This window comes from Halichoeres trimaculatus, unplaced genomic scaffold (assembly GCF_033239565.1).
Source record: "Halichoeres trimaculatus isolate MK-OKI-2021-1 unplaced genomic scaffold, fHalTri1.1 fHalTri1_scaffold_12, whole genome shotgun sequence".
Taxonomy (NCBI): Eukaryota; Metazoa; Chordata; class Actinopteri; order Labriformes; family Labridae; genus Halichoeres; species Halichoeres trimaculatus.
The window spans coordinates 24,251,288-24,277,189 of NW_027437190.1; the positions used below are offsets into that span (position 1 = coordinate 24,251,288).

The 25,902-nt window shown below is 41.6% G+C and overlaps 2 protein-coding genes across 7 annotated transcripts; both read left to right on the forward strand.

Moving 5' to 3' along the window:
- Positions 1 to 1,498: 1,498 nt before the first annotated feature.
- trim35-28 (tripartite motif containing 35-28) lies at positions 1,499 to 5,751 on the forward strand. 4 transcript variants are annotated; one of them, XM_074682827.1, is made up of 7 exons: positions 1,499 to 1,589; positions 1,689 to 2,170; positions 2,476 to 2,571; positions 2,717 to 2,947; positions 3,040 to 3,062; positions 3,184 to 3,302; positions 4,149 to 5,751. In XM_074682827.1, exons 2-7 carry the CDS (start codon positions 1,754 to 1,756, stop codon positions 4,682 to 4,684), a joined length of 1,422 nt encoding a protein of 473 aa, XP_074538928.1. In that variant the 5' UTR covers positions 1,499 to 1,589; positions 1,689 to 1,753; the 3' UTR covers positions 4,685 to 5,751. The 4 variants fall into 4 exon arrangements, with proteins under 4 accessions (XP_074538928.1, XP_074538927.1, XP_074538929.1 ...); XM_074682826.1 differs by having other exon boundaries at positions 1,499 to 1,562; positions 1,709 to 2,170; XM_074682828.1 differs by having other exon boundaries at positions 1,510 to 1,562.
- Positions 5,752 to 7,254: 1,503 nt separating this feature from the next.
- On the forward strand, positions 7,255 to 24,384 carry LOC141800350 (multiple epidermal growth factor-like domains protein 8). 3 transcript variants are annotated; one of them, XM_074682808.1, is made up of 37 exons: positions 7,255 to 7,352; positions 8,209 to 8,398; positions 8,505 to 8,668; positions 8,762 to 8,971; positions 9,109 to 9,289; positions 9,573 to 9,661; positions 11,044 to 11,257; positions 11,364 to 11,547; positions 11,843 to 11,988; positions 12,069 to 12,179; positions 12,606 to 12,757; positions 12,873 to 12,974; positions 13,113 to 13,260; positions 13,591 to 13,754; positions 14,131 to 14,319; positions 14,474 to 14,671; positions 14,832 to 15,080; positions 15,242 to 15,360; positions 15,663 to 15,794; positions 15,964 to 16,045; positions 16,132 to 16,250; positions 16,338 to 16,575; positions 16,670 to 16,841; positions 18,502 to 18,665; positions 18,796 to 18,931; positions 19,028 to 19,259; positions 19,334 to 19,460; positions 19,558 to 19,768; positions 20,047 to 20,261; positions 20,354 to 20,549; positions 20,656 to 20,824; positions 20,915 to 21,107; positions 21,197 to 21,367; positions 21,500 to 21,630; positions 21,772 to 21,904; positions 22,000 to 22,710; positions 22,817 to 24,384. In XM_074682808.1, exons 1-37 carry the CDS (start codon positions 7,326 to 7,328, stop codon positions 22,820 to 22,822), a joined length of 6,375 nt encoding a protein of 2,124 aa, XP_074538909.1. In that variant the 5' UTR covers positions 7,255 to 7,325; the 3' UTR covers positions 22,823 to 24,384. The 3 variants fall into 3 exon arrangements, with proteins under 3 accessions (XP_074538909.1, XP_074538910.1, XP_074538908.1); XM_074682809.1 differs by having other exon boundaries at positions 7,293 to 7,342; XM_074682807.1 differs by lacking the exon at positions 7,255 to 7,352 and having other exon boundaries at positions 7,859 to 8,398; positions 12,609 to 12,757.
- The last annotated feature ends 1,518 nt before the right edge of the window (positions 24,385 to 25,902 follow it).

Sequence of the window (25,902 nt, forward strand, 5' to 3'; positions counted from 1 at the left end):
CTCCTCTTTGTCCTGAGGGGTAGAAGGAGTCAGAGCAATTTCATAAACATAGTTTATTTGTTTTGTATGATCACATGGATGGAGTTAAGATATGTATAAAAATCATGAAACAAGGGATGACTGGAATCATAGAAATTTCTGGATTAGGCCAAGCCTCGTATACAACAATAGGGGTCTTTTAGTTGGCTCAAACCCAAATAGAATAATAGAAATTTCTGAATTAGGCCAAGCCCCAATCTATGACCTAAGAGAGAAGAAAGGAGACAGCAAACAAGTGCTTGGTTTAATCCTCTGTCCCTCTCAGCTTTATTCATAATAACAGAATATGTATTGATATGATATATTTTGATATATTTTGCTCTGTTTGTAAATTGGCGTGTGATTTAATCGAAATAAGATCCACCTGTGAGCAGACACCTTAAGATAAGCTCAGGGACCACTACCTTTTAATCAGTTTACAGTACACAGTGCAGTGGATAAACACTTTGATACGTCATGTTGAAGGTGGACCTTGAGACCCACTCACTCAAAACAAGCCTGTCCTAAGGGCAAAACATGTTCAATAACGACATCAAATATCCAACAAAGATTAGCATAATTTTCTTTTACCAATACCACAAATCTGAATAGGAAGATTGTTGGAAAAAAGAAATACAAAGATGAGACCTTCAGACCTTGCCGTAAACCTAAATAGGAAAATCATTAATCAACCAATGACCCTAAACCTGACCTAAAAATCATGAAACAAAACTAGACCCCAAACCTGAGGATAAAATTCACAAAAAACTGATGGCTCCAGAGCTGAATTGATAAATCATGAAAACCAAGAGGAAGGGGAAAACAATGACCCCAAACCTGACCCAAAAATCATGAAACAAGTGATGACCCTGGACCTGAATTCAAGATCATTTTATTCAAAAATAAGTGAAGATATTGGGCCTGGAGAAAATTAATGACAAAGTAGTAAAAAAGTTTATAGGATGGCAAAAGATACCACATTTTGCAACCGGATTGATTTATTGGTTAACTTAGCATAGAAGTATATGAAGCTTTATTAAAACAAGATCAACGGAAAAGTGGCAAAAGCAATGGGAGAATAAAAGAAAAAGAATACACTAGGATATTGGAGAAATTGATAAGTGGTGCTCCAAAAATAAGTGGAGTATCAAGTTTTTGTTTCAATAACTCAGGTGGTATAAGCTCATTGAGGGAACAGGAGTTATTATCATTATTATCATTTTTATTATTAGTAATGGTAGTAGTAGTAGTAGTATATACATACATACATACATATATATATATATATATATATATATATATATATATATATATATATATATATATATATATATATATATATATATATATATATATAATTTATGTTTGTTTTTGTTTTTTGAAACAAAAGATAGGATACATTAAATATTTTGATCCACACTCCATACCACTAGGTGGCGGGAATGCACCAATAAGTTACGAAGTCCACCAGACGGCACTGTGTGTTTGTTCCTGTCAGCCGTTGAGACGGAAAAGGAGGGTGTGTGACGCATCAACAGACTGAGGTATTCGGACTTATCTACCCTTAACTGGTCTGTATGAGTGAATTTAAAGTAGTCAGATAACTCGTGACTGTGATGTGAATATTTGTATTGTAATACTATACTTACGATAACCTTATATACTCACAGTATCTTCGTGTTTCCGTCAGTTGGTGGTGTCTTGGAAAACGAAACTGAAGCGGCACCGCGAAGCCATGGCTGACGGTATGGACGAAGAAATGTCGGACGAGCCTCTCCTTCTGCAGGAGTTAACCTGTCCTGTGTGTCAGGGCGTCTACCGCAACCCCATGCTACTCCCGTGTACCCACAGCTTCTGCCAGGAGTGTCTTCAGAGAAGCATGGAGGTGACAAATAGATGTCCAATATGTAGGAGTGAGTTCCAGCCAGGCCAGGAAATTATGAACCGAGCGCTCGGGGAGGCATGCGAGAAATTCATGAACTGGAACCCGCGGCCGTTCCACCAACCTGCGAGAGAGAGCCTTTGTAACATCCACCTGAAGCCTCTAGAGCTGTACTGTGAGAAAGACGAGGAGGCCGTGTGTGTCGACTGTGTGTCCCTACATAACACACACAGGTTGTGGTCACTTAGCAAGGGAGCGCCAATATGTAAGGTAAAATCAAGTTATACCTTTGAAATACACACGATAAGGAACGTGTTTATACAATTTTGGAATCCTCTTCTGGCCCTGTAGTTCCATGAGACTGCATCCGTCAGCCCTTAACATTACATGCATCTTTTTAAGTAGAGCCTTTTTATGCACTTAGGTCTTACCTGAATTAACAGTTTCTGATCACTCACCTGAACATTCATCCACAAAAATATCTTTTGAGAAGGATATTTTGGAATATAATATCAATCCTTTTTTCATGAAGCTCTGACTCTGTTTGCCTTGTGTTCTGCTCTGTCTCCATCTAGAAGGAGCTCGGCATCAAAGTCCAGATTTTTGAAAAGAAACTGGATTTATACAAGAAAACAACGCATAAAATCAACAGTGCTGTGGAGCACATCAAGGTGGAGTGAACTTTGCTGCTTTTGCTTTTTATGTTTTATTTTACAGGACACCCATACTGTATAGAACAACAGCATGGGTCAGTTAACTTTCTATACTGTGCTGCTTAGATTTCACATTTCAACATTCCTCGTTTGCTTTGTGTAGCATCAAGCCGGGCAGGCAGAGAAGCAGATCAGGGACGAGTTTGACAGGCTTCGACAGGAGCTTTTCAAAGAAGAATCTCAACGTCTGCATGCCCTTGCTACCGAAGAGGATGAGAAGATCGCTGCCCTACAGGAACTGAATAATAAAACGAAAAAGGACATTGTTGATCTGAAAGAGATCATTGACACTCTGAAGAAAGAGATGGGAAATGAGGATCTACCCCTTGTGCAGGTAAGTACAGGATGCTTAGCCTCAGTTTTAAGAGTATATCTTATTTTTCTGTTCTGTTGACCTCACGTGAACCTCTTCTTTTTGTTTTTTAGAACTTCAAGGCTATAAAAAGAAAGTAAGTAACTGGAACTGGAAGTAAAGCAGGGAGGGACACTTCACCACGCATTCACGCTACAATAGCTTTAATTTTTTGAGGAATGTGTGGTCTCTAGTTAATGTTATATTCTATTCTTTAGAGCCCAGTGGACTGGCGAGGACCCTTGCCTTCGAGGAGAATCTCTTTTGAATATGGGAAAGCATGTCGGTGCTTTGAGTTTTAAAATCTGGAAAAGCATGCAGGCCCATGTTAACTGCAGTAAGTAAAGTACATCATGTGAGCAGTGAGTGAAAACCTTTAATGACTTTAGCTCAACCTATATGCTAGTCTCTATAATAGCATTTGGACTCAACTTTTCCAAGACTGTGACCACCTTATTTTAGCATCATGCTTCTTCAGAAACCACTAATTTAGGTCACCAAGACTACGTGTTTGATTTTTACACCATTTGTGATTTATAACCCAATTAAGTCATTTTTTTTAGGTGTGCAGTTCATGTGTCAAGTAGTCTGATCACAAAGTTTAGCCTTGTTTTTATTGGGGATTATTAACTTGAATTTTGGTACAAAATATCATCCCTCTGGTTTTAAGGAAATTGCATGAATGTTGAATTTTCGTATGTACTTTTCATTCAATGTGTTTAATGCTTAGAACAGACTCAGAGTGAGGAGGGGATCTCAAGTCTCAAGATCTACCTTCTACATGAGTTCTCAATATGTAGCTCCACATCACTGTGTACTATGGACTGGTTACAGCGGTGGTCTCAGAGGTCACAGTTGGATCTCAGTCTGTTTATGTGTCCCAACTTGTTTGTCACGCTGTAGATATACTCTGTTTTTCTAAGTAAAAGCAGAGAGAGAGACAAAGGATTGAACAAAGCACTCATTTTCTGTCTCCTTTCTCTCTCCCTTTGATCAAAGATTTGGGCTAGGCCTAACTGAGAAGCTTCTGTTTTACTTTTGCCAGGCCCAAGTTAGAGATCTTTACAGTTTTATTTGGGCTAAGCCCAAACTAGAAATTTTTATTATTGCACCGTCTTTTCAATAGTTTTTTTCCCTCAAATGTTAGCTGTAACACAAAACTGTATCTTGTCTTGTTTTTCAGATCCTGTGGTTTTTGATCCGAACACAGCCTCTCCATGGTTATCTTTGAGTGAAGATTTGACAGGTGTGAAAGAGAGTGCAGAGCGACTGACCGTCCCCGACAACCTGGACCGCTTTGAACCCTGTATCTTTGTCCTGGGCGCTGAGGGTTATACCTCTGGGAAACACAGATGGGACATCATTGTTGGGGACAACCCCAAGTGGGTTTTGGGAGTGTGTAATGAGTCAGTGGCCCGTAAAAAGAAGTTCACCATCTCTACAACCCGAGGTGTATGGTCCATAGGACTGAGCAAAGGGGTGTACACTGCTTTAACACCTGAGCGTACAGAGCTTCAGGTTCAGGAGCGTCCTGAAAGGATCCGGATCAAGTTAAACATTGATAGAGGAGAGGTGTCATTTTGGGATGGAGGGACAGCAAAGCACCTGGTAACCTTAAAACACAAGTTTACTGAGAAGATGTTCCCTTTTTTCGGCCCTGGACTCCACAATACACCAGTAGTTCTGGCTCCAGGGAAAATAGCTGTACACACCTCATGAAAGGCTTCTAGACTGCAGTGAGAATCAAAATTCAGCTCTAAAAAGTGCAGATTCACTCCTTGAAAAAAGAAACCAATTATGCAAAGAAACAAAATGAAACACTAGTAGTCAAAGAGGGGGGATTAGATTTATTATTTAAAATGAAAATAATCAGAGATAAACCAGTTTTGACATCAGACATTCAAAAATTGAATGACTAAAACTATTGAACGAAGAACATTCATGCAGCGCTTCATTAAAACTAAATTTAGATTTGGTTGAAATTTCTTATTCGGCTTCAATCTATAATAAATACATTTATATTGAAAATATAACCCAAGTAATTTTGTGTTTAAAGGTTGCTGTCCAGTAATAAATTGCTAACATGAGAAATTAAAAGCCTTTTTCTGTGTTTGAGGATGAATGGTAGAAAAGAGATCAAAAAATGAAACTGAGATTTCTCGGTTTGCAGAAAATACCTTTGACCAAAGATTTTATGTGTGCCTTAAGAAAGTAGGTTGACCAGCTTTGTCACCCTCACGTAGAAGTGATGGAACAGGAAAAAATGTTTAAAAAAGTTTTAAAAGCTTTAGTTTGTCATCTATACTACAGCTTGTGGGGCACCTGTCTGATGAGATTTTTTTGGCAGAGTTGGTTAAATACTTTGACTTTTTTTTATGACAATTTCATATATGTTTTATCGGCTGTTCCAATCAATAATTGAAATCAGATGTCTTCTTCTTGTGCCTTGTGTCATGCTTAAAAAATGTTTGCACTCTTCTCCCTAAAGTTAGTTAGTTTCCACCTTAAAGATGCTAAATGAGATGGTTCCTGATGACGACACCCACAGTCACTTTGTAGTACCAATATTTTGCTGAAGTTTTTTTTATTATTGCATAAATCTTTTTACATTTGTTTTAATTGTTTTCATAAATATTATTGATTAAACATACTTCTGCTTCTGCTTAAATATTTTCTCCATTCCTCATTCATCTGGTTTCACCTCGCTCTTGCTATTTAAAACAAGTTGTGACACGCTATGCCTTAGCCACCTCCAATGCTATTGATTAGAGTTTGACTGTGAGAGAAATGACAGTTGTTATCACAGTATCACGGGAGGGAGGTTTTCAAAACACCAAATTCAAGTGAATTATTTCAGGACCGAGTGTAGAGGAAAATTTACTTCTTAGATAAAAAGCAGAAAGTTCCAGTGGCTGTATAAGCAAGAGTTAGGTTACTTTACATAAAATATTTTTTAGCTTAAGGGAAACTTTGTGATTTAAGTGATGGGGCAAGGCTCTAGATTCTTTAAAAGGTAAAAGCACAGTATAGCGGCATATGTTAATGTTACAGATCAATCCAGAAATCTATTAGTAATTGTAATTATACATCTTACTTTGGGGTGTCTTTCAAGTCACCCAGTGTCACCTTACAGATAAAGCATAGTAAAGTATTTAGCCAGAAAAACTATTTAAATAAAGGTACTAAAATAATGGAATTAGCATCAGAACACAGTATAGCCATTTCCCAAAACATTTCTACTTTGTGTAAATGAATCAGAATCATTTGTATTACACTAACATAGAGTAAAAATGGAATGTTAATGCATAAATCACCATAGTTTTGTAACTCAAAAAGATGGGGCCAGCTTTTCCTATTAAAATATGTAGCTGACTCTGCATGGCTCAATCCATATTTCGTATCATTCACTTGAATCAAAAAAGTGACACGCAGCATCAGAACACTGTAGTTGAGTAAAGATATTATTGCCCTCTGAAATTTGGGGAAGCAAAGACATATGGTAAATATGTTTGATTATAAATTAAAATTATGTTTTACTCTTCAATATTTATCTACTTTTATATGACTAGCCATTTTTTTAATTATTTCTTTTCTTTTTAAATGACCATTTAAGAGAAGTTATGATGATGTTCATTCGTTGGACAGCTGTTAGGCATACAACAGCCAGGTAGACATGCTGAAGAGGCAGGTAATGATTAAAAGCCTGATAATGATGTGCTTTGGTTATAGAAAGGAAAAAGAAATACAAATGTTAAAAATAAAACTTTTTGCTGCATATATGTATTTATTCTATTCATGTGACCATTTAAAGGTTTTTCTTGACAGAGATGGAAATTATACTCCATGTCATTTAACATCTATGGCTAAAATGCTGAAATGTACTAGTTTTTTTTGGAAGGAGATTACTCTTACTGTGCTACAGAACTCCCTGCTCTGTTCTTTATTGCTGGAGATTAAGGTCAGTTTCAGAGTCCAAAACAAACAAGAAAATTGTGATGCTGAAAAAATGAAACACAACTTCATAGCTCCAATTGTGGAGGAGCTGTTTGACTGCTGGGTTGTTAAGTGCCTTGGGAGTCTCAAAGGTGTTGGTGACAATGATGTGTTTCAGACAGGCCAACTGATCTGAAGTCATGAATCTTACTTTGACTTATTTGGATTTGATAACAACAAATAAGTTCCAAGTTGGCTCTGTACCGTAGACTGTCCAATGCTCTATCCAGATGTTAAAACGTTTTTTTTTCTCTCCACTGGATGGCAGTGGTGGGTTATATCACTTGCGGCGCTGTCTTCTGTGTTGTCAACCACTGGTTGTGCTAGCCTGTCATAAACACCAAAACAACGGACATCTGTCCCGAGAATGGGCTGCTGCGATCGGCAAGATTCTGTAACTTGTTCCGCCGTTAGTCAGTAGCTCTCCAAGCAATGTAATGGGCGAGACTTGTATCATGATTCTGTGGTCACGGAACGATGAAGTACAGGAAATAATGACTTGAATTGGTTGAATTTGCAGCTGCTCACGATTGCGCATCTGGATCCGTCTGAGCCGCAACTGTTAGCTATCGAAGAGGCTAGCCTAGCACTGCAGTGTGGTAGCCCCATCCAGGGCTGCAGGGACCCTGAACCAGCTGCGACGAGCTAGTTCAGCTAGCTGTCAGTCTTAGCACTCGTAGACATTTAGTTAGTTAGTTAGATAGCCTGCGGGGACCCCTGCTTTTAGATGCTAGTACGCTTCCTAGATATGATTATTTGTATGATATGCTTCTAATTAAAGACATGCTGATTTATTAGCAATGCTCTTGCGCAACACTTTATTTTTCAAATTCACGGTGTAATACTATTTACATTTTTAGGCGACTGGTACGCAGATGTCTGCATATAACGCTAACATCAAGCTGTTAACGGTTACATTGGCGACTGAAAATCTATTTAATTCTACTGTTTAAGGGGATTTGCAGCAAACCTGGAGGTCCATACCAAAATCTTGTGAGAGATCTGTCTGTGTAGAGATATATCACTACCTATAGAGGGAATCATGGGTTACCTGAAACAGTTTGACCCTTGGCTTCCCAGAGAAATAATCCTCAATATCCGATGGGCATAGATCTTTTTTGTGTGGTCTATCAGGATCTTGACTGATTGCTCGGGTTGTCGTCCTTTGCAGAATAATTCTGTTACATATTTATGATGGCAATTTGTCTAACTAGATGATTCTTTCTCACGTTTTGCTTCACATCATCCAGGCTTTGCCAGTGATGGCCTCCCCGCTCCCTGTCTCTGCTATCCTGGTGGTCCTGTTGTTGGCTGGGTCACCTGTGTGTCGGGCAGGGGACTGCAAGGGCCATAGGCAGGTGTTAAGGGGACCACCAGGGTACGTCACAGATGGGCCAGGAAACTACTCTGTTAATGGGAACTGCGAGTGGCTAATCAAAGGTATTCTGAGCTAAAATACTGTTACAGTTCAGGAAACATTAAAATGTGCATACCTAAATGTTTAACTTTTCATTTTCTTATTCCCACTCATTTTCTTGTTCACTAGCTCCCAACAACAGTCATCGCATTGTCTTACATTTCACCTTCATGGACACAGAGTGTACCCATGACTACCTGTTTGTATATGATGGAGACTCCTATCAGAGCCCTCTCCTGGCTAGTCTGAGTGGAAACACTCTGCCTCAACCTATCGAGGCCAAGTCTGGGAAGGTAACCAACTGGAACGAGATGAGAGGAACTCTGATACAGTCTAACTATAAAACTTAATAACTTTATGTCTGTTATTAAACATTCTTATTTCAGATGCTGCTCCATCTCTTCAGTGATGCTGATTACAACCTGCTGGGCTTCAATGCTACCTACACCTTCTCTTTGTGCCCTGGAGCCTGTGGTGGGCATGGCCGCTGTGATCCTTCTACATTAAAGTGCCACTGTCATCAGGGTTGGGGAGGAGCAGCTTGTACAACCCCTCTTTGCTCCCAGGCCTGTGCAGTAAATGGCCAATGTGACGAGGTAAGAGTGGGGAGGTTAAATAATCACATTACAAACAGCTAAATGGCCACTCATCCTTATTTAAAAACATTTATGATGTGCAGCTTAAAAAATGTTTATACAAATTCAAGTATTTAATTCTCTGTGTTTCACCTCAGAAAGGAGAACGTTGCCAGTGCAACCCTGGCTTTTTAGGTCATAGCTGCCAGCTTAGTTTCCATGATGACAGTGGGGCTGGGCAGTGGTGGCGTGTGAGTGAAGAAAACCCTTACACACCTCCTAGGACAGGTTCTGCTGGTGTGTACCTGTCCTCTGCTGGAGCCATGTACTTGTTTGGCGGTAAGAGGGACAAAATCTGTATGCTCTGCATATATCTGTTTAAATGATGTTGTATATAACTCATTATCTGTAAATTATCAATATCACCTTTAAGTATATCTTCATTATTGTGGCTTCTGACACTGTTTATTACTTAGTTTATGTTAAAGGGCCAAGTATTGACTAAACATCTGGGGGTTAGCTGAAGGTGTTGTCCCCTTTTTCGCCTCAGTCTTTACTTTTGTCTGAGAGTGTTTTCAATGATTATCAAATCAGTGTATGTAAATGACTTTACTTTTTCCAGGGTTTGACCTGAACAGAGCTCTTGGTGACTTGATCAAATATAACTTCACATCCAACCAATGGGATAGCAGGTCTTATGGTCATTCTCCTGTGAGTACACATGTGTGACCAAGTTAGGACTGGTGAGGGACTTCTGGTGTTAAAAGTACCAACAACGCCACCTTAGGACTTTCAACTTAAGAGTATAAAATTTTGTCAACAATCTATGACCCTTCAACAGAGGGTTTCCCCTTTAAAGATAACCCAGGCAAGTGCACAAATGAATACAGAAGCAGTGTTAGAAAAATATGAATACAAGCTTTATTTTCTTTATCACAATATAAAAATCTGTTTCTTTATTTCATAAATAAGCACAAAAATAAACTCCAGGATGTAAATTGAGCAGACACCCCTGGATGGATGAGAGAAACTGGTTAAGACAGACCATAAACACTGAAACACAACTAGTTCTAGGTAGACATGCACACAAATGAAAGGTCTGCCTCCCTCAGTCACCCCAACAGACATCCAAAGCTAACTAGCTCACTGAGCAGCGTCCCTGCAAGCTGTCACCTGAGCAGTGTCTCTACAAACTAAACCAAAGATTGACTTAGAGACCAAAAGAACATACTTAAGGAGCAACAACTGAGATGTAACGTAACTAAGGTGACCAAAAGCTAACAAAGAACAAACGGGAATATGAACAGAAAAAAAACAAGGAAGATAAGGCTAGAAAAACAAGCGAGAAAGACAAGAAAAAAAAACAAAAAGACAAGGGAAAAAGACGAGGGCAAAAGACAAGAAAACGAACCAAAAAGACAAGGGAAAAAAGACAAGAAAACAAACCAATAAGACAAGAAAACAAACCAAAAAAACAAGGGAAAAAAGACAAGAAAACAAACCAAAAAGACAAGGGAAAAAGACAAGGCAACAGTGGCAAACTGTAAAAGAGAACCGGAGCTTAATTCACCGTAAACAGAGAGATACATGACTGTGTGAGCTAATGCTTCTGTTACCTCCGCTGTTCCAACCTCACTCCAGTGCTACCCCGCACGTAACACTGGGCTCTGCTTCACCGTCTCAGCACTGACACGTCGAGGCTTACGCCGCCGTACCAACCCCTTCAACGACAATAAAATAATTACTGTACAGGCAAACAGCTATCATTGAACATACAGCTCATACCTGCTCCGGTCCCGGAAGGAAACAAGGACTGAGCTGTATGTCCGGCCGAAATTTATCTCCCCCCGGAACAACTGTTGGGTTCCGCCCCAGCTGCAGCACATCACCGCCGCCCAGCCGGTTACACATGCACATTCACACAAATAACCAATCATTGCAAAACAATTACGTCTTTTTCTAATATTTATCAGGTTAACTGAGTATGCAAAAATCTTCTTTTTGTGTTCATGTAAACAAAGTCAACAATATTAGAAGTACTTCTGTCATTGTTTTGCTTTTCATCCTCTGGTTTTCCTCTTTGGTGTTGTCAGGTGGCGCGTCACTCCCACACTGCTGTAGAGTGGATGGGTAACATGGTTCTCTTTGGAGGAGAGCTGGCGGATGGCTCCCTGGCAAATGATGTCTGGATGTACCGGCCACTTCATGATGACTGGCAACAGCTCGGCTTTTCCAATTCACACGGTGCTCCTAAACTGGCCAATCATGCTGCAGCTGTTGTGGACAATTATCTCTATGTTTTTGGAGGTGGGGTTCACACTATATCCTGGGTTTGCATCATCAACAGTCATTTCTAAAACAATAAGTTTTGCTCATGCAGCTTCTTTATTTTCTTTCTCTTCGTGGTGGCCAGGTCGCACAGAGGAGGATATGTTTTCCTCCTCTCTGTATCGGTTTGGCCTACACGGCTCTGGACGCTGGGAGACTGTTAAGCCAACTGGTGGGAAGCCCCCAGCCACCGCGGGACACTCGATGGTGTTTCACAGTCCATCCAGGACTCTGCTGGTCTATGGTGGCCACCATCCAACCACTGCCAGGTACACACTATCTCATACGGGAGCATACTTACTACAAGTTATGCACATTTTTCTACACACTTGTTTTTATGTCATTGTTAAAAATGGGAGTTAAATCCGTCCTTTATGCTTTTGATTTTTTCGGTGTTGCAGAATTAATATTTCTGCCTTTTTTGTGCTCACTTGGAATGTCACATAAACAATGCTTCTTGAAAGAAAACACTTAAATTACCTCTGTGAAGGTAGCAGGAGAGGTAGAAAATAGTAAGAAATCTATCTGGATGTTAAAAATACTTTTACTCTTGTGCTTTTTAAGGTTTAGTGTGCGGGTGAACAACTCAGACGTGTTCCATGTGGACAGGCGGTTTTGGACTTCCTTTCATTCTGGTTTCCCAGCAACAGGTCCCAGAGAGAGAGCTTTTCACACAGCCACTGTGATTGGCAACTACATGGTGGTTTATGGTGAGCATGAGGAAATGAAGTAATCAACCCTGCGCTGTCTGTGTGTATTAATCTGATTCCTGCCTGTGTGTCCCTAATAGGGGGGAATGTCCATATTCATTACCAAGAGGAGAAGTGCTACGATGAAGAAATCTTCTTTTACCATCTGGGCTGTCACCAATGGGTGTCTGGAGGGGAGAGATGGTCACTCAGTAAGTTTTATTCAGCCAGTATTCACGCTGTTTAGGAATAGTTAACAATGTGGCATTAAATAGGAGTATATGACTGGTATTCAGAAAATGAATGACTGGTATATAACTGATTGTAAAGCAGTTATTAACATTGGCTTACTCAAAGATTTTGTAATATAGGCCAGAAAGACAATTTTGAACACGATTCACACTTGAGATTTGTAAGGATCTGTGGCCCAGATGATAAGGGATCAGGGACAGAAAAGAAGGCTAACAAACAAAAAGACAAATAGCTTCACTATCAGAGTCTGTTTTTAACAACAGCATCTGATTTCCTTAATCAGTGCATCCCACACTTCAACTCTCACACTCCAACTTTCATCCATTCAGTTATTTTATTTTCACTTCTGCAGCACCTGGGCTGATAAAACTTTATTTTTGCCCTAGGAGGAGATACTGTGCGAGGCCGTTATTCACATGTTGCTGCTGTGATGGAGGGACGAGTGCTGCTGGTTGCTGGTGGTTATAGCGGTGTTGCTCGTGGAGACTTGGTGGCGTACAAAGTACCACTTTTTGTCAGTAGTGATCAAGGCGACAGGGTGAGTGAAAGTTTCATATCAGGAAGGAGTGGCAGATTTATCTATGCTCAGTCTGAGAGAAGGTGAGAGATCAGGACTCTTTAACTTTTAATTTGTATCTGTTTGTTTTAACCAGGATGCTGTTTGTGCTGAGGCACTTGATGAAAGTATGTGCCTTAAGAATCCAGAGTGCAGCTGGTGTGAAGGTCGCTGTCGAGAGTACCAGTTCACTAATCCGGTAATTTTTTAACTTTCATGTCTTTAGTTATTCACTGATTATGCATTTTGTATTCTGTCATATACTTCCTCTGATCTGTCTGTGTGAACATTTGTGAGGTGATGTTGGGATTAATAACCTTTTGTTGTATTTCCTCAGTGTGGCAGTCCTGGTTGCCTGGGCCTGGCTCACTTCCTCTCTGATTGCCAGTCATGTCTGGTGTTCAGTGGCACCCCAGCTTCCCTTGCCCGTGCTCCGGGGGAGTTTGGTTGGTGTGTTCAGACTGAGTCCTGCCTACCTGTGTCAGGTGAGACCCAGGGAGGGAGGAAGGAGGGCAGAAGAGAAGGGTTAAAAAGGACATGTTGGGTGCTGACATGGGAGGGATTCGACTCCTGTGTGGTGTGTTTCAAAAACTGAGAACACTGGCTTGATTGCACCCAGCTGAGATTGGGCAAGTTGCTCAGACGATGATTTGACTTTCCTGCCCAATCACAGCTTTCTTTAGTGCAATGAGGTCATGTGGTCGCACTCTTTTGGAGCACGCACACAGGAGTCCCAGATCAGGCTGCTGTATGATGAGATTTTAAGAGGTCAGGTGTGTTCCTTTTGTGCTGACCTCTCCCTCTCGGTCTCACAGATCGAAGTGCGTGCCGTGTGGACCAGATCTCAGGGGCGTACGGCTGGTGGGGGGAGCGTACCCTTTTCCTCACCTCCCTCCACTCCTGTCGCACCGAGAACTATGTCCCGGGACTGCACCTGCTCACCTTCCAGCACCCCCGCAACGACTCCCAGCCTGACAAGGTACGGAGTCCAAATCTTAAGTGCTAACTGTACCAGCTGTGGTTTCATTTACTCCCCTCTCCACTAATACTTATCCCTCCTTCCTTCCTCCAGCATTGCTTTAAAATTCAATCTAGTTCCCCAAATTCACTCATATGTTTGTTTCTTTTCTCGTTTTTTTTTGTACTTTGTGCTCTTAGCTTGCTAACACCCAGACACCTTAGCTCATGTCTCTTTTTCTGTTCTTTCCTCACTGTCTGTTTTTCAGTATGCTCATAGAGAAAAAACTTTTTGAGTAGTCTGTGAATCGCTGTGGAGCAAATTTGTAGAGAATAGTGCTTTTGTTGATGTGTCTCCACCCTCCACTATCCTCCATCCTCCTCACTCCTTTCACCAGGTTACCATCCTCCGCAGCACCACCATCATCTTGAGCCCAACTACGGAAATGGATGTAGCTTTACAGTTCAGGGGCTTTATCCACCCACTGTGGGGAGCCCCTCCCACAGACACTGTCTCGATGTGGGCTCGTATCCAGAGGCTCCACTTTGAGGCTCGAATGGCTACTGGACCCAATTCAAGCCAGCTGGTGAGGGAAAGGCATATGAACCATTCAGTTTATTTTCTATCCAGTCAGTGGTTGAAAAATAAACTGGATACATAAACTCTTTTGTGAAATATATATAAAGACAAACTGTATTTAAAATACTCTTCTACATTTTCTCTGCCATCTAACCGAGCAGGAGGTGGTGGGTCGTTGGGCAGCCCAGCAGGAGAATGAGTTGAAGCTGCTGTCTCGGTCAGATGGGAGTAAACTGTTCTCTAACCTGACCAGAGGGAACCATTATCTTGTTCAGGCTGAGGGTTACCTCAACAACTCAGGCTCTGGACAGACCAGCGAAATGGCCCTGATCTGGAACAGAACATTGCCCGGAGGGAGTGTAAGTACTGTGATTTTTAAACCCATGCTTCTCCACAAAAGAAAAGAGGTTTATTCTTTTGCATTTCTGTCATTTTTCTACACAATGAGTCTCATTCAGTGGAACAAACCAGCTGACCTCATACCCTCTTTTCTTTCCCCATAATTTGCTTTCATTTTAGGAGATCTCCTTCTTGTTTCTGGAGCCCTACCGCTCAGGTTCCTGCTCAGGGTACATGTCCTGTTTGGCCTGTCTGGCTGACCAGTCTTGCGGCTGGTGCCCGTCTTTGTCCCGCTGCCTGCTGCGTGACAGCCCAGACCTTGAGCCCTGCCCTGAAGTAGAGAAGGAGGAAGGTCAGCGCCATCTGCTGTTGGCACCGCAGCACTGCACCTTGTGTGAAGAATACAGAGACTGCTCTGCTTGTACTCAGGTACATCACCCTGAATTATAATATATATTAATATTTCACTAGTATAAGAAGCAGTCTGTTTTCATTGTGTCTAAGAGGGATCAAGGTTTAATTGATAACTGATGATGACCTCCATGAACCAAATTTTAGAGTAGTAATGCAAAGCTAACTCTGGCCAACAGGACCCTTATTGTGAGTGGCAGATTAACTCCAGCAAGAAAGGAGACTACCAGTGCAGTCGACGAGGAAAACTAGATGGTTCCATTCGGGATCCAAGAGGATGCCCTAAAGTCTGCAATCAGTGAGTTGGAAAAGCTACAATGATTAGTCATAAAATCAAGACTCCCTGCCTAATATTTTGTATGTATAAAGCTTTACAGCCTCACAAAAAAATTGCAGTGGAGTGTGGATAAAAATTTACAGACCTTTGCTCCATGTGCACAAACAGGTGCCACTGCAAAGTGTTGACCATTGTAACTCACTTCACATGTAAACAGTTATGGCTGATCAATGTGTAACTTTTATACAAAAATACCATTTTTGAATAGCTACAACTCACTCTCAGTGTCCCCCTCACTTCAAACATCTCCTTATCTTTTTCAGGAGGAAGACATGTGGTGAATGCCTCTCCAACTCCAGCCAGTGTGCATGGTGTGAATCAGCCCAGACCTGCTTCTATTTTGCTGCCTATCTCACAAAATACCCCTATGGAGAGTGCAGGGACTGGTACAACAGGTAAAATATAGAGGTTTTTAAGCCTTCCCTACATTTTATAATTGGAAGCTATGATAACTCTGACATTTTTGCTTGTACCTAGTTTTCTGTTAATTTTGGTGATCAGAGCTTGATCATATACAGTAGTGCATCTGTATCAGTCTCTGGGACTGTGTGTGTGCACCGACAGCTGGGCTGGCTCTGACTGCTCTGTTTCTCGGGATTCTAACAACCTAGTGTGGGAAACACTGCTTGATACACAGTTGACTGTGGTGAGAGCAGAACACAAAACAAAGCATTAGACAAAAGATTCAGTTAAATCATTTCAAGAAATCACGTAATCACTACTGCTCCACAGACCCAGGCCCACAGGTTCCTCCACAGGATGGGCCACACTCTGGTGTCTGGACCACAGGGCTACCTCTGGATGTATGGAGGACTCTCTCTGGCAGAGGGAATTTTGGGAAATGTGTACAGGTAGGGCCATGTAGCATTTTAGGCAACTTAATATTGCGTGCTCCCTCCTTAAATGCAAAATAATGCATTTTGCCCCGGTTGGGTCAGGTATTCTGTGGCAGAGCACCGTTGGACGCAGATGCAAACAAGCTCTGTGGAAGAGGGCTCCACTCCAGACGCTCGCTATCACCACGCTGCTGCACTGCTGACCAGTCATGAGTCCGACTCTGGAGGCCTCGCAGCAAGCCACAGCTTCATGTTGGTGGTGGGTGGGGTGACTCAAAATGGTGTTGCCATGGATACCTGGAGTCTCAATCTCAGCAGCTTAGTCTGGAGAGAACACAAGGTAAGAACTCAACTGATCAGTGAGTAAATAAAGAAAAATAAGAACAGAGGTTATTAAATTTTTTACCCTGACTAAATACTTTTTTCACTGACAGAACTCACTGCTGCCCCCAGTGGCGGGCCACACTCTAACTGTGCGCAGAGACTCCTCTGTGTTGCTGATTGGAGGTTACTCTCCAGACAACGGCTTCAACCACCACCTGATGGAGTTCAGCCCTCATACGGGAAACTGGACCATAGCTCCTCATACCGGCACACCACCTACAGGTTCTTTAATAATATCAGGATGTAGAGGCGCAGGACTACTTAAAGGGATAGTTCAGTTTTTTTGAAGTGGGGTTGTATGAGCTCTATGTGACCACTAAGGACATTAGATACAGTAGAAAGTTGTCTCCTCTTCCTCAGTAAGACACAAACTGTAATTGATGGTGACAAGGAAATAGGCGCTAACAGGGAGAGACCGTACCAAATTCAAAGGCTATTTTCTCTGCCTACAAGAACTAAAATCAAAAAGTAATACCACAGTTTAAGAGTACGCTACATAAAATATTATAATATTAAAATATTATATATTATAAATATTAATAATAATAAGTGCATTAAGTCTTCGGAAATAAAAACATATATCCGGACCTAACTAACCGATCATGTGTCCTTCCGCGCAGCGCTAGTGTGCTCCGTCCCCATTCCTCCTCTCAGCTGTAGGGAGTGTAAACAAGCTATGCTTCGGGCGCCGGTTGTAGCCTTGTGTAAGTTTGATCAAGTATCGTAATTCTTTTGTTTGTACTCTAAGGATTGTGAGGCAGCGTAGGAAATTCAGAATGAGTGACTTTGACAGCCACGATGAAGTTCCATTCACTTAGGAACCAACAGGATACCTGTATGAACCGGAGTACACAGAAGAGGAGCTGCTACAGATGGCGACTGAAAGGAATACAGAGGAAACATCCGCGGACACTGGACATCAAGATGCTGAGTGTTACTGCTGCCACGACTGTTGTTGTTGTTGTTGCTGTTACAGGACACTCCAGAATTTAGAAGAGCAGGGAAATCTGTGTGATGAGTTATACAGACAGCTTGAGAGCCAGCAGTCTCCTCAGACAAATCCTGAAGAGTGTCTGTAACCAAGTTCCACTCGTGACAGCAGTAACACTCAGCATCCGTGGGCATGGAGTCACAGCTCAGATATTTACACCACTGAGTATTTCCGACTCTATCTTGATGTCCAGTGTCCGCGGATGTTTCCTCTGTATTCCTTTCAGTCGCCATCTGTAGCAGCTCCTCTTCTGTGTACTCTGGTTCATACAGGTATCCTTTTGGTTCTTAAGTGAATGGAACTTCAACGTGGCTGTCAAAGTCACTCATTTTGAATTTCCTACGCTGCCTCACAATCCTTAGAGTACAAACAAAAGAATTACGATACTTGATCAAACTTACACAAGGCTACAACCGGCGCCAGAAGCATAGCTTGTTTACATTCCCCACAGCTGAGAGGAGGAGTGGGGACGGAGCGCACTAGTGCTGCGCGGAAGGACACATGACCAGTTAGTTAGGTCCGGATAAATGTTTATATATCCGAAGACTTAATGCACTTAAAAAATATTTTATGTAGCGTACTCTTAAACTGTGGTATTACTTTTTGATTTTAGTTCTTGTAGGCAGAGAAAATAGCCTTTGAATTTGGTACGGTCTCTCCCTGTTAGCGCCTATTTCCTCGTCACCATCGATTACAGTTTGTGTCTTACTGAGGGAGAGGAGACAACTTTCTACTGTATCTAATGTCCTTAGTGGTCACATAGAGCTCATACAACCCCACTTCAAATAAACTGAACTATCCCTTTAATGAACGTTTTGAACAAATGACACAAAGACAGTTGCAGAGAAGTCAATTTGTCATTTTTGACATTTTCCTGTAATGTTCCCTCAGGTTTATATGGTCACTCAGCAGTTTACCATGAGCAGACTGACGCCATCTATGTTTTCGGAGGGTACCGCTTTCACATGGAGACTGTGAAGCCCTCAGGAGAGCTCTATAGTCTGTACTACCCCAACCTTACCTGGTCTCTGCTGGTCCCCTCACAGGGTAATAAGGTAAGAGTTCCACTTGATCGAGTTCCCACCCATTTTACAGGCCTGTAGGTTTCATTTGACAAGCATGTCTCTCAAAGCTTTGTAAAGAAGTTAACTTACCTTTTCTTCCTGCAATGTCTTTGCTGCACAGCCCCTGTCTCGTTTCTTCCATGCTGCAGCCCTAATCAAAGACACCATGGTCATTATTGGGGGGAGGACTGAAGCAGAGGACTACAGTAACTCAGTTTCTCTGTACCAGATCAACTGTAACACCTGGATACAGCCTGGTGAGTGTCTTCACATCTTTCAGCAAACTAATTTATGGTCACGTGATGACAAACAACTCTACTTAGCTGACAAGATTCCCCTGTCTTTTCCTTTAGTCTCAGCTGTAGGAGACCCAGTAAACCGTTCCGTGTCTCTTGCCATGACAAGTTGGGAGGGCCGTCTCTTTCTGTCAGGGGGCTTCAATGGTGTCACGCTGGGTAGACTCCTAACCCTGTCTGTGCCCTCTGACCCCTGCGCCCTGATGCAAACACCTGAGGCCTGCAACGCCACCACAGGCAGCTGCCTCTGGTGTAGGGGGACCTGTGCTTCCTCTGACACTGCTGAGAGGTAATTTATTGGCCGAATAAATTGTTAGCACCATGCAGTAATAGTACTAAATGTATCCCGTCTCTTTCCTTTAGAATGGGCTGCTTCACTGGCCAGTTTCTCTGCTCCCCAACCCCTCGTCAGCCCGATCAGTGTCGCAGACTGAAGACCTGCAGTGAATGCCTCGCCAGACACCCTAAAACATTCTCCACTTCATCACAGGTGATATACAATATCCCTACTCGTAACACAAAAAGTAGCTTGGAGTAAACCTGCCACTGTCTGTCTACTAAAACCTTTTATTCTATGCATTTCCCAGCCGGCTCTGCAGTGTAAGTGGTGCACAAACTGTCCGGTAGGTGCCTGTATCAGCAGTTCTGTGAGCTGTACATCTGAGCATGACTGCAGGATCTACCAGCGAGAAATATTTTTGTCCAGCAACTGCACTGAGACCAGCTGTGAGGCTTCTGACTGCCCCAAGTGTACAGCTTCTGGAAAATGCATGTGGACACGCCAGTTCAAACGCACAGGTACTAACAACAGGAATGGATTTCCTTTCCTTTCTTTATTGTAAACTTCCAGCTCATATGAAAATATGTTAGAGAATGCCAGGTGTATATTTATTTTGAGTATAATATTTTTTAGCATTATTTATTTATAATTTTGTTTTATTTGGTTGCTGCTCTGACTCCTGAATTTCCACTTAGGGATAAATAAAGTACTTTTTGTTCTACTCTATTATATTCTGATATCATAGATGAGTAAGCTGTTCTTGTGATTAAGATTCACTGTGTTTTGTCTTTTTTAGGTGAAACACGGCGCATCCTCAGTGTGAACCCCACCTATGACTGGACATGTTTCAGCTACGCCCTCCTTAACGTCTCCCCCATGCAGGTGGAGTCTTCTCCCCCAATGCCATGCCCTCCACCTTGTCACAGCCTTCATAACTGCAGCCTTTGTCTGGGCTCCCGAGGCTCTGATGGGGGCTGGCAGCACTGTGTGTGGAGCATGGCTCTGCAGCAGGTAACACTGCCTTTTCTCAAACTACACAGACTACTTTTGAGTTATTTAACTGATTCTAGTTTAAATAGTTAACCTCTTTGCCAATCTTCTAGTGCATGAGCCCCTCATTCATGCCCCTGCGATGTGAGGCGGGTCAGTGTGGTCGCCTGCTCTCTGGGGAAGACTCTTGCTCTCCTCAGTGCTCCCAGCTCACCCAGTGCTCCCAGTGCATTGCCAGACCTCAGTGTGGCTGGTGTGCTGCTCGGGGTGGAAATGGGGCTGGACGCTGCCTCCAGGGAGGACTTGATGGTGAGAAATATCTCAAGTTCACTGTTAAAACGTTGTATTTTTTGCTTAATTTCGCTCACTTCATACTTTTCTGATTCACTCACTATCTCCCACTCTTGTTCCCCAGGTGTGAGCGAAGGTGTTTGTCCCCTGAGAAACAGCAGCTGGTCCTTCCTCCACTGCCCAGAAGAAGATGAATGTGCAAATGGTCATCACCACTGCAACAGCACACAAGATTGCCACGACCTGTCTCAGGGATACCACTGCACCTGCAAACATGGTTACATACTCAGCAGGTAAGATCAGGAGTCAGTGTTTGAGCCTTTGGCAGAATTAGCACTGTAAATGAAAAATTGAGTAATACATCCTCCTGTTTTCTCCTGTAGTGTCTCTGGTCAGTGCGAGCCAGTGTGCGCACAGGGCTGTGTGAACGGGACGTGCATGTCTCCTGGAGTTTGCCGGTGTCACTTTGGATTTGTTGGAGATAACTGCTCCTCTCAGTGCAGCTGCAACAAACACAGCAACTGCGCTGGTGTTAGCAAACCTGATGTGTGTCTCGAGTGCCACAATAACACTATCGTAAGTGCTTGTAGTAAGAAAATGCACATGCTGTAAAAACTTGTTTTCCTTTACCTGTGATGATGATTTATTCTGGCTCTTATCTCCAGGGCAAACACTGTGAGAAGTGTAAGCCACTGTTTGTAGGCTCTGCGAAAGGGGGCGGCACTTGTCGTCCGTGTCGAGATTTTTGCAGGGGAAACAGTGGTGTGTGTTTATCCCGAGATGAACATAAAAAAGCCCTCGAGAACCCAAGGCTCTTCCCTCTGGACCCCAGCACCGTGAGTGTCTGCTTTTATTGTGGCCTACCTCTGGTTATATGTGATAACAGAAACACCAGGAGTGTTTTTTCTTTTTGAATATTCTGGTGCTTAACTCTTTTCAAGGGCTCCAACTCTCTTCTTCTCTTCCAGATTCAGGACTGGGTGTCCGAGGGTCCTACAGAAGAGAATGCTGTGTGTGTGAACTGCCAGAACAACAGTGTAGGGGACAAGTGTGAGAGTTGCCTCAGTGGCTACTTCCTGTTGCAGGGAAAATGTGAGAAGTAAGTAATGTTTGGCGCATTCCTTGTCTGATGTAATAGTTGTCCATAATAACCACATTTCTGAGACATTTTAGTTCTTTTTCAGCTAAAAATGAAAATCTCCTCCTCTTCTAAGTTTGTTTTTTCTCCTCTTCAATGCAGGTGTCAGTGTAATGGTCATGCAGACACATGTAATGAACATGATGGTACAGGCTGCCCTTGCCAAAACAACACAGAGACGTCCTCCTGCCTCAGCAGCCCTCATAGTGACAGGAAAGACTGCTACAGACAGCAGGTATACACATGCTAGATGTTATCACAAACATTTGTATGACTTTAAAATATGACTTTGTTTTTCTTGAATTTTAATTGCTGTGATTCTCTATTTAGTGTGCAAAGTGCAAAGACTCCTTCAATGGCACACCTGTGAATGGGAGACAATGCTACCGTCAGTTCAACGTGGACACTGAGTGCTGCTTCGACCCCACGTCACAGACAAACTGCTTCCATGATCCCACCATTCGTAACCTTCCCAAGGGGCGCACTGTTTTTTTCGCTGCCCAGCCGAAGTTCACAAACGTGGACATACGTGTCACTATTGATGTAACTTTTGGGGAGGTGGAGGTGTATGTGTCCAACTCTCATGACACCTTCATTGTGGATGTGGACCGGTTCACAGGGATACACACTATCAAGATAGAGGAGGAATCAGCGACTCGAGGGACAACAACGGGCACAGAAAAAGATTCAGCTCCTTCCCCCATTAAGGTGTTTGCCAATTCTTCATCCAGTCTTGGAGGTCCTGTCCTTTCCCACAATCCACTGCAGCTTCAAGCCAAGGCTCCAGGAGCAGAGAGAGAAATCAGAGAGGAACGAGCAGAGGGACTTATCACCTACATCACTGTGTGGAAGCCGCAGACGGTGCTGATCGTTCGAGCTGTAAGAGATCGTGTGGTCATCACCTTCCCCCACGAGGTTCACTCCTTGAAATCCAGCCGCTTCTACATCGCACTGAGAGGGGTGGGAACAGATGTAAAACAAGGAGAGTCCCAAGGCTTACTATTTTTGCGACAGGACCAAGCCCACATCGAGGACATGATGGTGAGAAATATCTCAAGTTCACTGTTGAAGCTTTGTATTTTTTGCTTAATTTCGCTCACGTCATACTTTTTTGATTCACTCACTGTCTCCCACTCTTGTCCCCCAGGTGTGAGCGAAGGTGTTTGTCCTCTGAGAAACAGCAGCTGGTCCTTCCTCCACTGCCCAGAAGAAGGTCAAAGTGCAAATGGTCATCACCACTGCAACAGTACACAGGATTGCGCTGACCTGTCAGAGCATGATGCTTCTTCAGAAACCACTAATTGAGGTCACCGAGACTACATGGTTGATTTTTACACCATTTGCGATTTTTAACCCAATTAAGTCATTTTTCACGTGTGCAGTTTATGTGTCAAGGAGTCTGATCACAAAGTTTAGCCTTGATTTTATCGGGGATTATTAACTTAAATTTTGGCACAAAATATCATGCTTCTGGTTTTAAGGGAATTGCATCAATGTTGAATTTTCATATGTACTTAATATTTTGTGCTTAGAACAGACTTAGAGTGAGGAGGGGATCTCAAGTCTCCATAGGACTGAGCAAAGGGGTGTACACTGCTTTAACACCTGAGCGTACAGAGCTTCAGATTCAGGAGCGTCCTGAAAGGATCCGGATCAAGTTAAACATTGATAGAGGAGAGGTGTCATTTTGGGGTGGAGGGACAGCAAAGCACCTGGTAACCTTAAAACACAAGTTTACTGAGAGGATGTTCCCTTTTTTCGGCCCTGGATTCCACAATACACCAGTGGTTCTGGCTCCAGGGAAAATAGCTGTACACACCTCATGAAAGGCTTCTATACTGCAGTGAGAATCAAAATTCAGCTCTAAAAAGTGCAGATTCGCTCCTTGAAAAAAGAAACCAATTATGCAAAGAAACAAAATGAAACACTAGTAGTCAAAAAGGGGGGATTAAATTTATTTTCAAAAATGAAAATAATCAGAGATGAACTAGTTTGGACATCCAACATTCAAAAATTGAATGACTAAAACTATTAAACTAAGAACATTCATGCTGCGTTTCATAGAAACTAAATTTAGATTTGGTTGAAATAATCTATTTGGCTTCAAACTATAATAAATAAATTTATATTGAAAATATAGCCCAAGTACATAATTCTGTGTTTAAAGCTTGCTGTCCAGTAATAAATTGCTAACATGAGAAATTAAAAGCCTTTTTATGTGTTTGAGGATGAATGGTAGAAAAGAGATTTTTAAAAAATGAAACTGAGATATCTGGGTTTGCAGAAAACACCTTTGACCAAAGATTTCATGTGTGCCTTAAGAAAGTAGGTTGACCAGCTTTGTCACCCTCACGTAGAAGTGATTGAACAGGAAAAAGTTTTAAAAGCTGTAGTTTGTCATCTATATTACAGCTTGTGGGGCACCTGTCTGGTGAGCATTTTTTGACAGAGTTGGTTAAATACTTTGACTTTTTTTATGACAATATCATATATGTTTTATCGGCTGTTCCAATCAATAATTGAAATCAGATGTCTTCTTCTTGTGCCTTGTATCATGCTTAAAGATGCAAAATTAGATTGTTCCTGATGACGACACCCACAGTCGCTCTGTAGTACCAATATTTTGCTGAAGTTTTTTTATTACAGCATAAATCTTTTTACATTTTTTTCAACTGTTTACTTAAATATTATCGATTAAACATACTTCTGCCTAAATATTTTTTCCATTCTTATTCATCTGGTTTCACCGTGCTCTTGCTATTTAACACAAGTTGTGACACGCTATGCCTTAGCCTCCCCCAATGCTCCTGATCACAGTTTGACTATGAGAGAAATGACAGTTGTTATCACAGTATCACGAGAGGGAGGTTTTCAAAACATCAAATTCTACTGAATAATTTCAGGACCGAGTGTAGAGGAAAATTTACTTCTTAGATAAAAAGCAGAAAGTTCCAGAGGCTGTATAAGCAAGAGGTAGGTTACTTTACATAAGATAATTTTTAGCTTAAGGAAAACTTTGTGATTTAAGTGATGGGGCAAGGCTCTAGATTCTTTAAAAGGTAAAAGCACAGTATAGCGGCATATGTTAATGTTACAGATCAATCCAGAAATCTATTAGTAATTGTAATTATACATTTTATTTGGGGTGCCTTTCAAGTCTCCCAGTGTCACTTTACAGAAAAAGCATAGTAAAGCATTTAGCCAGAAAAACTATTTAAATAAAGGTACTAAAATAATGGAATTAGCATCAGAACACAGTATAGCCATTTCCCAAAACAATTCTACTTTATGTCAATTAATCAGAATCATATGTATTACATTAACATAGCGTAAAAATTGAATTTTAATGCATTAATCACCATAGTTTTGTAACTCAAAAAGATGGAGCCAGCTTTTCCTATTAAAATCTGTCGCTGACTGCATGGTCAATTTCATACTTCGTATCATTCACCTGTATCCAAAAAGTAACACGCAGCATCAGAACACTGTGCTTGAGTAAAGATATCATTATTGCCCTCTGAATTTGGAGAAGCAAGATATTTGGTAAATATGTTCCCCCAGAATTCTTTTTTGCTTTTCAATATTTATTTACTTTTATGACTAGCCATTTTTGTTCATGATTTGTTTCCTTTTTAAATTACCATTTAGGAGATGAAATAATGATGATCTTCATCTGTTGGACAGCTATTAGGCATACAACAGCCACCTACAAGCCTAATAATGATCTGCATTGGTTATAGAAAGGAAAAAGAAATATAACTGTTAAAAATAAATCTTTTTGCTGCATATATGTATTTATTCTATGTATGTGACTATTTTAAGGTTTTTCTTGACAGAGAGGGAAATTATGCTCCATGTCGTTAAACATCTATGGCTAAAATGCTGAAATTTACTAGTTTTTCTTGGAAGGAGATCTACTCTTACTGTGCTTCAGAAACCACCTGCTCTCTTCTTTATTGCTGTAGCTTAAGGTCAGTTTCAGAGACTGCTGGGTTGTGAAGGGCCTTGGAAGTCTCAAAGGTGTTGGTGACAATGATGTGTTTCAGACAGGCCAAAATGTGGGTTTTTAAAGAAACAAGCCTGAAATAAATAAAGATTTTTGTTGTTGCTTTTAGTCATTTAAAGCCACAACAGAGCAACCCAAAAGAAAACATGAAGCATAAAACAGTAAATTGCTTTACAAATCTAAAATTACTACACTTCATGGCTAAATAAATAAAGCATTTGCTTCAT

Coding starts and splice junctions, on each gene's coding strand:
- trim35-28 (XM_074682827.1), top strand. CDS start 1,754: ATGGCTGACGGTATGGACGAAGAAATGTCGGACGAGCCTCTCCTTCTG. Junction 2,572..2,716: donor GTGCTGTGGAGCACATCAAG/GTGGAGTGAACT, acceptor TGCTTTGTGTAG/CATCAAGCCGGGCAGGCAGA. Junction 2,948..3,039: donor AGGATCTACCCCTTGTGCAG/GTAAGTACAGGA, acceptor TTTGTTTTTTAG/AACTTCAAGGCTATAAAAAG.
- LOC141800350 (XM_074682807.1), top strand. CDS start 8,173: ATGATTCTTTCTCACGTTTTGCTTCACATCATCCAGGCTTTGCCAGTG. Junction 13,755..14,130: donor ACGACTCCCAGCCTGACAAG/GTACGGAGTCCA, acceptor TCCTTTCACCAG/GTTACCATCCTCCGCAGCAC. Junction 16,842..18,501: donor TACCGGCACACCACCTACAG/GTTCTTTAATAA, acceptor ATGTTCCCTCAG/GTTTATATGGTCACTCAGCA.